This window comes from Mixophyes fleayi, chromosome 6, assembly GCF_038048845.1.
Source record: "Mixophyes fleayi isolate aMixFle1 chromosome 6, aMixFle1.hap1, whole genome shotgun sequence".
In the NCBI taxonomy this organism is placed as follows: domain Eukaryota; kingdom Metazoa; phylum Chordata; class Amphibia; order Anura; family Limnodynastidae; genus Mixophyes; species Mixophyes fleayi.
In genome coordinates this window covers 27,725,771-27,742,910 of record NC_134407.1, presented here as the reverse complement: position 1 = coordinate 27,742,910, position 17,140 = coordinate 27,725,771, and the positions used below count along the sequence as shown (strand labels likewise).

Genomic DNA, 17,140 nt, shown 5'->3' with positions numbered 1-17,140 from the left:
TGTTTAAAAACACAGGTCCTGTGTACTTTTTAATTACTGTACATCAAGAAGGTACCTTGAAGGTAGGAGAACAAGGTGCCCTAAGCCACTTCTAAGTGAATACACTGAAATTACCTAGAATGATTGTAGGTACAATATGTAATTACTATTCTCATTGATTAATGCATTAATTGATTGATTGACAGATTAACTAAATCACAGTAATAAAACACCAAACACTCACGTTGTACACTCTGCCGTGTTCCATCAGAGCTATCGCTATATATGCTGTAAGTGTCACCTCATCCTCTGCTTTTCTCTGAGAAGACAAAGATCGACAGGGAATGGGTTAAAAATAAGGTATCACAAACAGTTACTTACGATTGCTATAATTATGTCCACTATTATTTGCATTGCTAGCAAAAATGTGTCACTATCAAATAATTGTGTAAAACACAATCTCAAATTGTGATGTAGCCAATTGCGTCCCTCTATATATTCTGTATGTCTAACTCAGCATTAAACAAGTTTCACTAAGTGGGGGACCAAATGACTCATTCACTCATTAGTAAGTCATCTATTATTAAGTGTTTGGATAGACTTTATTTCCCTTAGTTTGTGAATGCTCTGTTTGAGTATGTGCAATGATTCACAAAGAGCAGTGAGCTATATAGTGCTGTCTCTTGTTAGACAGCAGGATGTTCGTTGCATATGAAATGATTTTCTTTTGTATGAATGCTAAGGGGCCTATTTATTAATTAATGGGGTTTGGAACCAATAATTATTTTCTGCCATCACAAAGATGACAAATGATTTTTCATAATCATTTATTGAAAAAAATTATCCCAGGACAATGTATCTGATAGGAGACTTAAAAGTCCCATTGTCTGTATCTCCTCCCCGGTCACTGTCGTAAAGTGGCTTTGCGCATGCAAAGGGTGATTGCTGGTAGCGCAGGGAGGTTTAGCCCGATCGCCCCCCTCTGGATTCGCCAGTGAATGAGACAACATTATGAATGGGTTTGGTGCAGTCTGCTGTCTGCAGTGTTTGTGTTAGAGTGACTATTAGAAACTTCATCTAGTGCGTATCTTGGTTTTCTATAAAATGTCAAAGGCTCATTTACAACCGTGCAAAATTGCAATTGCAATATTAAAAAGCAAATGCTTTTTGTGATGTCATGCGCCGAGTGCAAACAGTTTTATTGGGAAGTGTATGGATTGGCGGGCCAAGTTTGCAGTGGATGATGGGAGAAGTTGGGCAAATTGGGGGTATTACTTGACGAGCACATATTAGGACCAAGACTGCCTACTTTTGCATATTTTCAAGTTAGTCAACATTATTAGATAATAGGGGGCATTGACAGGAGTGTTCCATGCTTTCTGTATACAATCATTTTCTCTCCATACTTTTGAGGAACTTGAGATTGGATCTCATCGTTTAGGACTTTTAGTGGATCCTTGTGTCTTTACTTACTCACATGATTAATGTAAAGCAAAAAGGAAGATAATACAAGTAGCATTTCAGAAAACAGTAAAAGTTACAAATTACAATGCGAAAATAGGCATATATCGATTTTGCAGGGGTAATTCCAAAGACTGCAAAGTGGGAGTAAGCCATGACATTTGCTAGGCGAACACATAGGGGTATATAAAAAAATACTCTTTTTGCTGTTTGTAAATGAGCTTCTAAATTAATTGTGGTTAATCCCCTGTCCCAACCAAGGTGTAGCACCATTATCACATCACTGAAAAGAATATATGTTCATGGCTTTTTAGTATTACGCTAAACACATCATTTTCTATAATACAGTTTTGGGTACCGTTAGGTAATTATTAAAAATTGTCCCGACGTTTTCAAAGCAACCATTGGGCAACTGCAGGCTGCTCAGCCATCTCACAGCATCCACAATATCATTATCCTGGATGTAGATAAGGTCTTTAGCATGGCTGAAAGATTTCACTGTGAAGGCCGTAAGCCTGCAAGGAGTGACAAGACGCATTAGGTAACTCCTAAGGGAAACTTACATAGATTTCTTTAACTTCACCCTTTAGATTACATAAATATGTCAATATGGAGATAATAGAATGAAAAAAACACTTAGATGAAGATTCATGTTGTTTTATTGTTAAGAGAAAAAATACAGGGTATTATATTTTTATTATGGAGCGTAATCATATGTTCAATCACTGTTTTTGCATAATGACCATAGATGCATTATAATCAATATAAATGCAAACAAACACATTTTTGTTGAGACATACAACGTAGTGTCTAGCTGAGAGATTTCCCTGTGTGCTGCACTTAAATTATTGTGGATACATTTAATTGGACATAGTGGTTTTTAGTTGAAGGTGTGAACCCATTCAACCATAAACACTGAAAGTCATTTAAAAGCTAGCAACACTATGAATTAGTCCAGAAAGAGCCATATACGGACCGGTCCTTATATTTAAAGTACAAAACAGGGATGTATGTGGTAAGATGGAGTCTATTATGGACGGAGTAAACTTTGTTTTACAGGTAGAGATATGTAAATAAACATTAAATGGTGGAGATTGCATATACATGAAGAATTTCCTGTATTTGCAAGACACTGCAGAGTGTTTTAGCAGCAGAAATAGCCTTGAAAATTACATAACGCCAGTGGTAGAGAAATTCATCACTCTTCTAGTAATTTCAACTAAACCCCATCTAAGTACACATAATGCAAAGTGCACATACATGTACACACATAACTAATCTGAATGTAGTAAGTTTTTACTGTTGAGTTATTCCCATGCTAAAGGCTGAAGATAGTGATAAGTGAGCAGGAAAAAGAAGGATGGCAACAGACGGAGTCGTGACTGCCCCCTCCAACCTTCATATCTCCACCCGGAGTAGAGCTCATTCAGGCCTCTATTCTGCTATACAGTTCCGATTTCAATGAAAAATGATTGATAAGAACTGGCATTAAATAGCCAAGTGGAGCTGAGTTTCGAAAACACAGAAACATAAACATTGGTGGTAGAGGGGAGATAGGAAGCTGTATTTTAAATTAAGGATGAGTTTATTTTTGCCAACAGCATATTAGACTGGTGAGAGGGTGCTATGAGCGTATTAAGTTAAGGCGGCCTGAACCCTTAATCTCACCCTGATAACCATAAGATATAACACATGCAAATGTCTTGCAAAAGTCATTCTTGGTAGAGATTACAATTTTCTATAATAATTTGGCGTGTGTTTCTTTTCAAGATTTACCCCCACCCCCCCAAACTTCCATTTTCATGGCCATGCTCCCATACTCCCTCCCCTGTCTGTCCTGGTTTGAATAGCTGCAAATTTGGAAGTATGCAATGATGTATGATTATGTGGCTTGCAAAAAGGTCTGTATAACGTGACTGTTAGTGGGCTCTGATTATGCGGCTAATAATTGGGGTTGTGCAATGTTGCTGGCAAATACGCATAACACCATCAATGGGGGAGATTTAATAAGCATGGGTTTGGTGTGCAATTTGCAAACCAGGACACATTGCGAGCGTTTTTTAGTCACAAGCCGCAGAATTTACTATCCTGGAGTCTGAAATGACAACCGGCATGCAATGAGCTGTGGTTTTTAAATCCCTAAACCTCATCCAGAGGCACTACTGATTATTTCTATAATCAAGGGGGCACTACCATTTATTAATTTACTAAAGGGAGCTAAGCTAGCAGTGCATACCTGTAGCACTGCAAACGCAAGTATGTACTTTCACTGGTGTGCATACTGGCAGTAGTAGCTCTACAAGGGTCAGCATGCAATAACACCCAAGTGCTTGAACTATATTTTAATTGTATTACCTTGGTACCGGTCAGCCAGAAATGGCCCAGTACTACAAGGCTGACTAGCGCTAGGCTTATAGAACATGGAAGGGAGGTTTTACTTAATATTTAATTTATTAATATATTCACGTTATGACAGGTAACACAGCTCACACTGCATGCGGTTTGAGCTATCTCGTCTGTGTGAACTACATCTTTTCTTTTATTGGAAAGCGCCAGCTTCCATGCGGTTTGGTAAAACCGACACTAAATGCATGGAACAGTTTGTATACCAGCCATGTATTGAAACAATGCAGTCTGATGTGGTTTTGCTCTTTAGTAAATTGCACAGTTTTCAAACCGCACATCAAGTGCCAGAAAACAGGCCAAAACTGTCAATTAGTAAATAAAAATTTGCACTAAACCACATCAGCCAATCAAATGAAAGCTAATTTTGCACCAAAACGCTCCATGGCTAGCAGGCTAAGACTCTTGAAAGGTGCTCACAAGCCTACAAAGAGCATTTGGACACTCCATTACCAGAATAGACAGGCGAACAAACCCTTTTATGAACAATTTCACATCAGGAACCGGCAATGTCACTTTTGATAGTAAATAACTTTTTATGAGAGTTTTGCCATCGAAAATACATACCATGTACTGCCCTGGGAACCATGGTATGTGCTGTAAGAGCCATTATCATTTTTAAACATCAGCTGTCTCTGATAACCTGTAGAGAGAAAATAATTACATTAGTGTCCAGTTATTTCAACCTCTGCATAGCATGCCTGCAATTATTGAATAGTGTGCTTATGCCTTTTCTGAATCTCGTTCCTAACCAGGAAAACCTGTGGCACCGCCTACAACATATTTGCATTGCATGCGTTCTTAATATCGCCATGATTTTAGATTTATATTTGATTTTCTGTACTGTATTTTGTACAGCATATTCTTCTGGCACGGTGAATGGTGAAAGGTGATTCAATCAGCTATCTCCAAATGGAATGTATTGTACATTCCAGCACCAAGAGATTTGAATATAAAATACTCATTAAGGGCATTCTATAAAGAGTACGAATGGAAATGTTATATTAACTTTTGAGGGTTATCCTTCTTTGTACTTCCTATTTTATAGCGGTACATTTCCATTTTTCTGCCACTTCCATTTTCTCTTAGTCTGTTAACCAAAACATGGGCGTGCTTACGGTTTAGATAACGCCACAACAAAGCATCATATTTTTAAATCATACACAATGTAGTAGTTTATTTTACATATTGTCTCCCAAGTGAATCAACATTACATATGAAAAAGTAATTAATTATCAAGCCTGAAGAAAGTAAGTGACAACTATAAACATGACTATTTCCTTAAGAAGGCAAGGCAAAACGTTTTCTTTATAAGGAATACAATTGACATGTTTAAATCATAAAAATATTTAAATAGAATATGGTCCAGTAAAACCCTATAGTTCCAACAAAGACATTTTAAAAACATTGACAGATTCCTCCACATATAATATACAAGTTAACCCGTGCATGATACTCATGCATTCTAGTCAAATCAAGCTACTTAAGGTGTTAAAAAGGTTCTTGTCATGCATTTGGGCCTAGCCCAGGCCTCCTCAGGGGAAGAGCGTTACTTCCCGACGCAAGCGCCCTTTTTTAACGTGGTTTTGTCCACATGTCACCACCTTATCATTTTTCTCCATCACCTCATCCTTCATCTTCATCGCCACATCCTTCATCAAGCTACTTAAGGTGTTAAAAACTCCCCACTGTCACCCCCGGCAACCACCAACCACTCCCAACTGTCACTTCTCCTTCAAGAAATATATAGGTCAGTGTATAACTCTGCCCAGCAGGTGGCGCTGCAGCTTGTTTTTTTTTTCACACACGCCACTAGGCATTTATATAGTAGATTTCTAATTAAGTTTTTTTTTATCAGAGTAGTAATTTTGTTACATTATCGTATGAAACTGTGTTTATCAACACTCAAATCAAACCCAAACATATATCAAATAGACCCGCCTGTTACTTAAAGCTGATAGCCGGCTGACGCTGTGGCTCTCGGCGCTGAAAGACTCAATTGGTCCATAGCGCTGGCTCTAACATAGAGCTGTATTGAAGAGGAATGGTAGGAGAGTAATGTTATTAATGTTTTGTCTAGAGTGCTGCTGCAGGGAAAATGAGAGTGATTCAGTGTTAGTCGCTGTGTGTGGGGCATGTTCACCAAAGGACGGCTTTTCCAAAAATGGACAACCCATTTAAAATATTTACTTAAACATATTTATCTCTAGGTTAGGTTCGGTACCTATTTGTGTATATCAGTGCAGTTCTCCATTTTAAAATGTTGGAGTCGAATGGTACTTTATCTTTTCTAGATAGATTACACTTGTGAGTCACTGGCAGAATTCTTAGGGGTTGATTCAACTAGCCGCAAGGTTTCGTGGTTTCGTATGGCTATGTTATCACAGAATGTTGTAGGCAATAAAATTTGCTAATTCTTGATCAAACCTTATAGGGTTGAGAGCAAAAATGAGCGATGTTCTGATTACCGTAATTGCTGCATTTGAGAGCAGAAACATAGTTGAGAGGTGACCACGGAACCTCACAGCTAATTGAATCAGGCCCCTAAATATCTATTTTGATTTTAAAAAAATCACCTGACAAAAGTAGCAGTTATACTGATTTTCACTATTTGTATATTATCTGATAGATGAAGGCCAAAGACGCCTACAATGGTTTAGTATAATTACCCACTCTCTTTTGACTAAAGCTGGGTACACACTACAGAATTTTCCACAAACTTTTTATGCCATTCGATTTTACATGCAATCGATTATTCGATCACTTGGTCTATGGACTGCATACACACTAGCCTTGTTTTAGACGATAAAGGGAAGAGCGGACGTCCCTTTAGTGACTTTTTACAGCCATGTTGTCGTGAGCAATGATTGCAATTTGTTGTGGATCGGTCAAAAGTTTATACACACTACACAATGGAAACGAGATTGGAACAAAAATATTTAACGGTACGACCAACCAAATGAGGCGACAATCGTCCATTTGGGTAGACTTTCGACCATCGTGTCACAACACACACTGTCACGACTTTTGAACGAGCGGTCATATGTCGGCTGGTTGAGCCGATTATTGGACAAAAACCCTGTAGTGTGTACCTAGCTTAAGACATGATTCCCTTCCACAAACCTGTGCCATGCTTGAACAGAATATGACGTTAACGTATATGTCTGAGGATTTCTATATAGAGGAGGAGCACTAATTAATTGGAACATCTGAATAAAATCACCTACTTAACAGAGCAATTAAATTTAAATGGTCACATACTTTTTCCAGTAAAGGAAGGGAAAGTTGATCACAAGTGCTCAAAAAAGAAATGTAAAAAAGTTATGTGTATTGTTTGTTAAATCAAATTCTCCAGAACTATTATTAGGTGTTTGACGGAGAATATATTTTAGAACACATAAATGCAGTAATAAAGATAATTGTAAAGGGTTAACCAGTTTTATTTGACTGTTAAGAGATTGACCTTTACAGCGCTGTCCATTTAACTTACCTGTGATCAGGTAGGTGAGAGCCTTGGTCTTGATTTCAGATGTTATTTGCTTGGTACTTTCTAGATACTTCACTATGTAAACAGTTGGAATAAATGTAACTAAATTGTTTTCCCCACATCCACTTGGAAGTGAGAGAGATTCTCCCAAGTTTGCAATAGCGCTGCCCATCACATCACCTGCAAAGAAAGAGGATCGTCAAAAACAGCACTGATCCAGGTGGAGTGAAGTATTTAATAATATTACATTATAAGTAGTAAAAGGAGTAATCACATTCATGCAGGCACATCTAATACATTTCTAACCATAATGTCTAAGACACTCATGAAATATGATGACAAAGAAATATGACTATATGCATTGCACTATTTTTTTTTTATTTTTTGTAAGGACAAAACATTTCTATTGTCATAGGTTCTGACTACTTTGATGGATGCCCTTATGTGTCATCAAAAGATGAGTGTACAGCCAAAGTGAAATTCAGTACAATGCCGCTATTAATTACTTAAGAAACAAAAGTATATCAAATTATAGTATATGATATTAACCATTTAGCTTAAACTGTGACTATTGGTCAGGGGACATAATCCCATATATAAGGCATGTGAATTGTAATTTGTTTTCCCCTGGTTCCTGTACAGAAACTACTATTTAGAAACTATAGCGTCTCTTCACCATGACTCCATCACAAGTTGACAGCACATTAAAGTAGCTGAAAAGCTATTAAGGCTACGTGCCTAGAAGATCAATGGATCTATCTATCTATCTATCTATCTATCTATCTTTCTATTCCATATCTCTCTCTCTCTCTCACTATCTATCTATCTATGTATTTATCTATCTATCTATCTATCTATCTATCTATCTATCTATCTATCTCATATCCATATAGTTGTCTCTCTCATATCTATCTATCTATCTATCTATCTATCTATCTATCTCATATCCATATAGTTGTCTCTCTCATATCTATCTATCTATCTATGTATCTATCTATCTATCTATCTATCTATCTATCTATCTATCTATCTATCTATATATCTATCTCATATCTATATAGCTATCTCTCTCTCTCAATCTCATTTCTATCAATTTATCTATCTCATATCTTTCTATCTATCTATCTATCTATCTATCTATCTATTTATCTACAGTGCCTCCTCACCTAATACAGTGATGTGGGCCAGGTCAGTGCCCGCCACCGTCCTGTCTGGAACGTATAAAGCAACTTTTGTTCTTATGCTGTTTCCTGCAAGGATAAAAAATAGAGCCACAAACAAGTTCAGGTAATTTCAGGCAGTTTATTCAGTGCTACAGGAGACATGACATATATAGAAAATATCTGTATATTATTATTACCAGTTATTTATATAGCACCAGCATACTCTGTAGTGCTTTACAATTAAGGACAAACACAGTAATAAAACAAGACAGGGTACTAACAGACAGATAAAACGGTAAGAGGGCCCTACTGACAAACTCACAAACTATAAGGAAATAAGAGTTTGATACATGAGGTTCGGGGCCATTGATTGCATATTGGTGCCAATTAAACTGGAATAAGGAAAAGTGCTTAGTAGGGCTATGTGAGTCAGTCAGGGGTCAGATGGTTTTTGAATATAGAAGGAGAATATATAAATGCCTGTGTGAACTGTGTAGTGTGGTGGTAATTAGGTAGCGGAGACTGGGGAGGTTAAGAAGGTGGCTCAGGGATGTGATAAGCTTGCCTAAGGAGATCAGTTTTCCTTTACATTATAATATTGGGTACAAATTAGGAATGTGACTTTCACATTTACTACTAACACAATAAAACCACATCCCTGCATTCTCTACACTTTCTTTATACCCTTTCTCTACGTTACTGTGGCATGTAATTATGCAAACATGTTACTTATAAAATACACCTAGCACAACTGTTAGTTGTGTATAGCAAGATGCAGCTTGAGATGCGTCTGACTGAACATATGAACATAAATTCACTTTTTCATGCATGGATTGTTCCTTCGTATGGTCAAAATGCGTCCAAAACTACATGAGCCTCAATCAAGTCTAGTTTTTCCATTTAAATCCAAAAAGTAGTCACACTTGTGTTCATAATCTGTTTTTAGCAAATATCCCCCCACCACAAAGGAACTTTTAGATCCACACAGACACCATATTCTTGGCACACAGATATATGCATTTACCCATTAAAAATGTTGTAAAGAAAGCAAGTGATCTCACAAAATAGTATTTACTCCACATTCTGTACTCATGTATATTCCCCTTACTGACATGTGCAAAATACAATTAAAAGGATCAAATCTGAGGAAAGCTATATAATACACATTTGATGCTAAGCTATGTACAAGCTCTGTAAATAATATTAATATTACAGTGGAAACTTCTGTAAAATCTCAGCTAATTTTTTGCAAGGAAAAGATTTTTACTGTAATTGAATTCCTCATTAGGAGTGTCTCAGAGTGGAATTTGAAACAGCAGTTATGGTGTATCTAGTGTATCTATGTGAGTAGAGTAGATTAGAGGTGGGTTAGAGTAGGCAACGTGGGTTTTGAGATAGTGTTTAAAATGTGAAGGTTGGGTAGGGAATTCCCTAGGTGGGTAGCAGCACGAGAGAAGTCTTCTAGATGAAAGTGAGAGGTGGTTAGAGAGGAGATGAGGAGCAGGTCAGAGGCAGTATCTATAAAAATGGTGAGTCCTGATGTCATTATTACAGTGTTCATTATGAAAATGTGCATTATATATATAATACTGCAACCCCAACTGTAAATTATTATGGATATTAGAAGTCATCTGACATTATTATGTGCGTTATTTGTATAGAAGATCTGTATAGAGTTATGGAAATCCATGGTGAATTGTAATATCTTTATAATTTATTAGGCATTACTTTATCCAAAATTTTCTTACCCAATCCAGTAACAAGGAGACAAATTATAGGTGTTACTTATGTATTATGGTTTCTTTATTTCGGGTTGTATTGCCAAACAATAATGGTTGTTTACCTTGTGGACACAAGAGAGATGTCGTCGTCTTTTCCTCTAAAATTCCCAAAGGCTGATTAAGACACAAAAAAAAGTGAGAGGAACAATCCTGTGATGATCGGTCAGCAAAGAAAAGGTAAGTGGACATTACATGGAACAACTGCCACTTACAAGTATCCACTATGTCTTATCACCTTACAAATGCACATCCATTGTTTACGATTCTATTGTGACAAAAAAATAGATTTTGTAATACATTTACTTGGGAACTGTTGCAAATTCCAGAGCTACACACATTAGCGGAAATTACATGTGCCAGTCCCAGCGGACTGGACAAGCCTATCCTTTTGGTTTTTTCATACATGAGGACAATAAAATTGGGTTTAGACTTGGTTAAGCGAAATCATAGGGTTGTCCATAGTAAAATACGTACTTAACATTACTGGTCTACTCAAAACTATATCTATATGTAAAGCTGGGTACACACTACAGAAATTTCGACCAACTTTTTATGCAGAGCGATTTTACATGCAACCGATGGTCCGATCGCTCGGTCCATGGACTGCATACACACTAGCCTTGTTTAGGACGATAAAGGGAAGAGCGGACGTCCCTTTAGCGACTTTTCACAGCCATGTTGTCGTGAGCAATGACTGTAATTTGGTACTCACTGTTGTGGATCGGTCGGAAGTTTATACACACTACACTGCGGAAACGAGATTGGAACGAAAATATTAAACGGTACGACCAACCAAATGAGGCGATAATCGTCCATTTGGGCAGACTTTCGACCATCGTGTCACTGCACACACTGATCCGACTTTTGAACGAGCGGTTGAATGTCAGCTTTACTCACAGTTCATTGCATTAGAAACAATGCCATGTTCATCTGTATATAACAAGCTACTGTATGCAAACAGGTAACAAGAAACAACATTCAAAATTATCTTCTGGGCTTAATGAGAAATATGACATCTTACCTTTACTAAGATAGTTTTCTCAACATTGTCTTCCCTATGATTCTTATCCAGCTTGTGGATCTTATCTGTACATCCCCCATGTAGCGGAAGAGAGGCACTGCTCACAAGGACCTTTATGTTTCCTTAGAAGTAGAGACAGTTAGGGGTTTGAGAAAATTTAAATATTGCAAATATTGGATATAATTCTAACTTAAATTCTAACTTAAATTTATATCTGCCATTGCAGTTGCTCACTAACTCCTGCTGCAATGCCTGGTTATATAGTTTTGACCTAAATCCTGCTACCAACTCTATTTGCATATTCTCCAAGTTTGTATAAAAGTCATAAAAGTATTTTACCCAGTAATTAAAAATGATATTGTTTTTTTTGTCTATGCAGCAGATATGGGTGCCCCGACACACCTGGTTTTGAAGCAGTCAAATTCCAAGTAAAGCTGGTCGATTGATCTGTGCAGATGCATCTTGACTGCTCCTTGTTCTTGTGCACTTTGTAGTCACCCAAATCAGTAAGAGATACAAACACCTGTTTCCAAGACACATGAGAGGGATAAATCATTCATATGCTATACATGAACGGGTACATTTAAACAATAGTACCCAATGTTATATCATCAAGGGAAACAAATTGAACATACCATCTTTGAAAAAAATAATAACAACATAGAAACATACAGAAACATAGAACCATAGACCAAGATCCAATCAAAGAGGAGGTTGCAGGGTCATACTCACTACTGCTCACAATCTAAAGGATATAAGAGAAATAGGACATGAGGTAGAATTGTTTTGAACAGCTGAACAATCATATGTGATCACAGTATCAAATAAAGATGTATGTGCTGATCATCCAGCTAGATTCTATGCAAGCAGAAATAAAGTGCATTGAGAAGCAGGAATTATAGAGGAGATAATACAGGGCGGATTAATGTTTTGTGAATGTTGTAAATGAAGAATGAATAAGTTGTGTTGGGCAGGTGTAGGCTATAGGGGTGTCTTCTACTAAAATAAAGGCTTTAATACCAAGGTAGGATATTAAATAACCAGAGTTGTGTTTGAAAGACATCCTTAAAGCTTTGACAGATGGAGATGTCCAAAGCAGTGCGCTTCAGACCAGGGGTGAAGCTGAAATGGGAGGGTTAGGTGATGACAGCTGTAGGTCATTGGAAGACTGTAAAGCACCATCAGATGGTAATTAAAGATAGCAAAAAGGATATAGGAGGGTGCAACATTGTACATTAGAGATGTATCTTTGAACAGAACAAAGGCAAAGTATGACTATTTTCATCTGCGGGTCAATTAGTCAACTGACCAAGTACAAAGGGGAATGATACATTGAATAAATCTAAACCAGAGGAGCAATGTGTATCACTAATCGGGGATATTTAAGCTACCCTTAATGACACTGTTTATTTCACATAATAGAGTGTGTGGTAGCCAGGAAGAAAATTATCCTAGATGTGATGAGCCAGGAGGATGGTAGATGACTTCACCACATAAAGAAAAGGGTTGAAAGAGTCTGAGGGCTAGATTTACTAAACTGCGGGTTTGAAAAAGTGGAGATGTTGCCTATAGCAACCAATCAGATTCTAGTTATCATTTATCTAGTGCATTCTACAAAATGACAGCTAGAATCTGATTGGTTGCTATAGGCAACATCTCCACTTTTTCAAACCTTCAGTTTAGTAAATATACCCCTGAGATTATGGACTTCTGAGGATTGGGCAGGGATTGAAGAGAAAGATGAAAAGTGTAATGTGATGACAGCAGTTTGTCCACCTCACCACACTGCCTGTTCTCATGTCTAGGAGTATGACAAAAATGTAAACCACCATAAGAAAGGGCTAGTTCTAGTGAGAGGCAAAACACAATATACAAACAGCAGCACCCAATTCCTCTACAAATAAATATATACAAAAAGTTTAAAAAAACTCCTTTTGTATAAAAGAATATGGTTCATTGGAGGGCAACAGGCTTAGAAACTTGAAAAGGAATAGATTATAGACAGAGGTAAATGTATTGCACTCTGAACTTGATTTGTAAAGGGGACAGGGAAAGAGGGGTGAAAGGTGATGTTAATAAGGCTATTAAGGTTTCTTGATTTGATGGGAAGAACATGTAGGCTAAAGAGAGGACCACGGTTGGAGGGAAAATCCCTTACTACTAAAAGCAGTAAAAGATAGCAAGGTTGTGTGTTTTACAGGATGTATGTTTGTAAGGTTGTTGTTTAGTAGGGTATGAAGGTGTGGAAAATGTAGGAAATTCAATGCAGATGAACAGAGGAGAAAATAGTAGAGAATAACTAATGTGCATGGTGTAAAGTGAGATGCAGAAAGTGTTTATTTTATTAAATAGAAAAAGATGATAGCTGGGTGACTAAAGCTATAAAAATAGGGACTCTATGTACCAGATTGTACAGTATTGCAAGATTCCAAATAGTCAGAGGTATTAGATCAGAAACAAATTAAATTGTGGATGTGTTGACTGAAGATTAATTAATTTCTGGTCTAACTGCCATATTACTTAGCTTGTGCCTTGCTATGCAAAGAATGCCTTCATTGATTGTGCTATACCTACATTTATAAAGGAATTGGATGGAGATATTAGGGGCAAATTACCTCATTAAACATTTAATAAGAGGAACATGAGTTTTACCAAGGTAACTGGCACGTTTGTAGGTATCATAAAATATCTAACTTAGTGACCAGTAAATACAAAAGCAATGATAACCTTTACACAGAAAAAGCAAACATACCTAATACTAAGCATAACATTGAAAGCAAACAGTCCACAAAAGTTCACTGAGATCCTTATCCCATAGAAATCAATGCAAATAACCAGGAACAGAACCTTAGTTTTCTTTATTAGACAGCAAAAGGGTAAAGAGAAACGTTGATCCTATTAGCAACAGTGTGAAAGTCTCTACCTGCCCCTATTCCTTGCTGCAGGACAATTCCACTTATATTAAAGTATTTTGAAATAGCTATTACTACCGTACTTACATGGTTCAGGTCCTCTCGTAACTTCCTCTGTGACAGGGTTTTAGTACCAGGTAAGAGACCCCTATCATTCTGTTACATGGCTCATTACTTCCTTTTACAAAATACTTTTTGAAGAATGAAATTGTCAAATCAAAGATCAGAAAAACAGCAGAAAAATGCCCAACATTACAACAAACCAATGATCTAAATTGCCTGAACTATAGATGATACACTGTTTCTAGAACATTTGTTTACTGTCTTAAATATCAAATATATGGAACCAGATTAATGGACAGAGCCATATTTTTTTCAGATTTTCATTGCTACTCCCATGCCAGTTGTGTGTTTCAGGATTGTGGATAGAAACAGTGACAGACTTAGGTGTTCCCCTGCTTCTCAGCCAATTTCAATTATTTTATTGCTTGCCTGGACATTCCCTCACTCAGGTGCTGGAACTCTGCCTTGCTCATCAGTACTGTGAGGGTTGGACTGATCCTGCGCTGTGATTGGTCACTGGGGGTTTATTAGTGCCTGTAATAATGTTTCACTTGCTTAGATATCTGTGCTTGATCTCTTGTTCCAGTCTGATTGTTACTAACTCTGCTCATATTTGACCATACTATTCTGTATGCCACCGGCCTCGACCTCTTGCTAGTTACCTATTATCCTGTCTGCTGCCTGTACTGACCTCTGCCTATTACTGTCTGCCGCTTACCCGGACCTCTGCCTGGTACTGGTAATCCTGTCTGCTGCCTTACTGACCTCTGCCTATTACTGTCTGCCGCTTACCCTGACCTCTGTCAGGTACTGGTTATCCTGTCTGCTGCCTTACTGACCTCTGACTATTACTGTCTACTGCTTGCCTTGACCTCTGCCAGGTACTGGTCATCCTGTCTGCTGCCTTACTAACCTCTGCCTGTTACTGTCTGCTGCTTGCCTTGACCTCTGCCACGTACTGGTTATCCTGTCTGCTGCCTTACTAACCTCTGCCTGTTACAGTCTGCCACTTGCCTTGACCTCTGCCAGGTACTGATTATCCTCTCTGCCATCGTACTGATTTCTGCTTGTTAGCATTGTTCTTGTCTGCTGCATATATTGACCTCTGCTTGTTAGCATTTTACCTGCTAGCCACCCACCCAGACTCTGGTTTGTGGCACGTACTGCTCTGTTGACTGCTTGCCCTGTTATTGTATTTGTCTACCACTAGCACCAATGCATTCTGCTCTTCCCACTTTGGTTGATTTGCCTTTTGCAATTACTGTCATTCAGGGTTTAGTCTCCTATATATCTTTGTTTGTACAAGCCCCAAAAAAACGTTAACTGAGAACCGGTGAACACATAGAGCTCTATGAGAAATAGCGGCTGCTATAGGTGAAAAATGGACCGTGGTTCTATAGCGTTCTTAGAATACTAGTGGCAAACATTACCATATGGGTTAGTAAAATGTGTCTTTTCTGTACGTACCATCATGCAGTCCTTTAGGTAGTTAAAGGCTATAGCTGTGACAGTGAATTTTTCTCCTTGCACCACAGAGTAGGGTAAAATCAAATCGATGAAGTAAGGTTGGAAGCTGTTAAGCACCACATCAGCAACTGACCCAAATCCAGAGTTCCCCAGGCAGAAGGCATCAGTTACCCACTGAGTGATACTATCTGGAGTAGTCAGGTTTAGCATGGTGCGTCCCTGTGGGCTGCAAGAACGGAATGTTAAAGCCAAAGATCACCTGCACCAATCACAATGTTGCAAAATGCTGTTGAAATTAACATTGCTGGAGGTAGGATGGTGGCACAGTGGTTTGCATTGCTGTCTCACAGCACTGATGTCATGATTACAATTCCCAACAGGATCCTATCTGATTTGATATATATTGGTATAGGAAGATAAAGACGCCATTGAACTGAAATGGCGGTGAATGAATAACTAGATTCATAAAATATATTTCTTTTGCATTTTATTCTATTAGAAGTAAACATGAGGAAGTCTCTGCTATGTGGCACCTTCTCCTTATTCACAGTCTACGTTGTGAACGGAGTTCATTCAGTTTGCTGCTTGTGATATACTACAAAACTTTTACAAAACTTTTACAGAGACATTCCACATGGTGTATTCAAAGAGATCCTTACCCCACAGAAACCAGGTCATATAACCACGTGTCTGGGAAAGACTTTCTTCTTACAGGCTTCTTTGGGTCCTTTTGCCTTGCTGAATCTTTAGGAAACAAACAAAACCATAAGAAAAAACAAGGATGGATAAATGTGAACACAAGAAGTAAATAAAATACAGAAATAAAAGAACAGAAGCCTGAATCGGGTGAAAAAAGATTGAAAAGAGAAAAGAAAAAATGCAGAAAAAAAATCAAAATCAAAAATCGAAATTAATGCGATCAAAGTAAGATGGAAAACATGTATGAAGGATGGCCAACAAAAGTTAAAAAAAATACACATCAAATAAAAATAACAGACAACAAACATGGGAAGAGAAATCGGAGACAAACAAGTAAATACACCTATACAATAGTTAAAGAGAATGAATATTGATAATGATGTAAGGCAATATTATGAAGGAGGAAAACAGGGAGATGTGCTAAACACAAAGCATAGGACAAAGATTAGAGTTACGATTTGAAAATTACGCACAAGGAGAAGTATCTAGCTCCACAGTATTATGTTTCTTCTTGGAAATACGTTTTGTGTAGTCTGAAACAGGACATTGAACCGGCTTTCGTATCTTAGTGTTTGTAAAAACCTTTAGATTGCTCTCCTGAGGAAGATTAAGGATACACACATTAGGAACTAGGTATAGATCATTATTAATATCCTTTATTCATACGGTTCCATAAGGCTTTTGCAGTGTAGTACATATGTGGT

General features: G+C 37.6%; 1 protein-coding gene across 1 annotated transcript in view; it reads right to left on the bottom strand.

Moving 5' to 3' along the window:
* LOC142160958 (alpha-2-macroglobulin-like protein 1) overlaps positions 1-17,140 on the bottom strand; it is an 80,276-nt gene that overhangs the window by 16,462 nt on the left and 46,674 nt on the right. The window contains exons 17-27 of the mRNA XM_075216098.1: positions 16,910-17,033; positions 16,397-16,481; positions 15,738-15,963; positions 11,698-11,818; positions 11,296-11,417; positions 10,337-10,388; positions 8,497-8,580; positions 7,334-7,510; positions 4,411-4,486; positions 1,799-1,955; positions 224-298 (exon numbers count right to left, since the gene is read on the bottom strand). Coding sequence (XP_075072199.1) covers positions 224-298; positions 1,799-1,955; positions 4,411-4,486; positions 7,334-7,510; positions 8,497-8,580; positions 10,337-10,388; positions 11,296-11,417; positions 11,698-11,818; positions 15,738-15,963; positions 16,397-16,481; positions 16,910-17,033 — 1,299 coding nt within the window. The remainder of the gene's footprint in view (positions 1-223; positions 299-1,798; positions 1,956-4,410; positions 4,487-7,333; positions 7,511-8,496; positions 8,581-10,336; positions 10,389-11,295; positions 11,418-11,697; positions 11,819-15,737; positions 15,964-16,396; positions 16,482-16,909; positions 17,034-17,140) is intronic.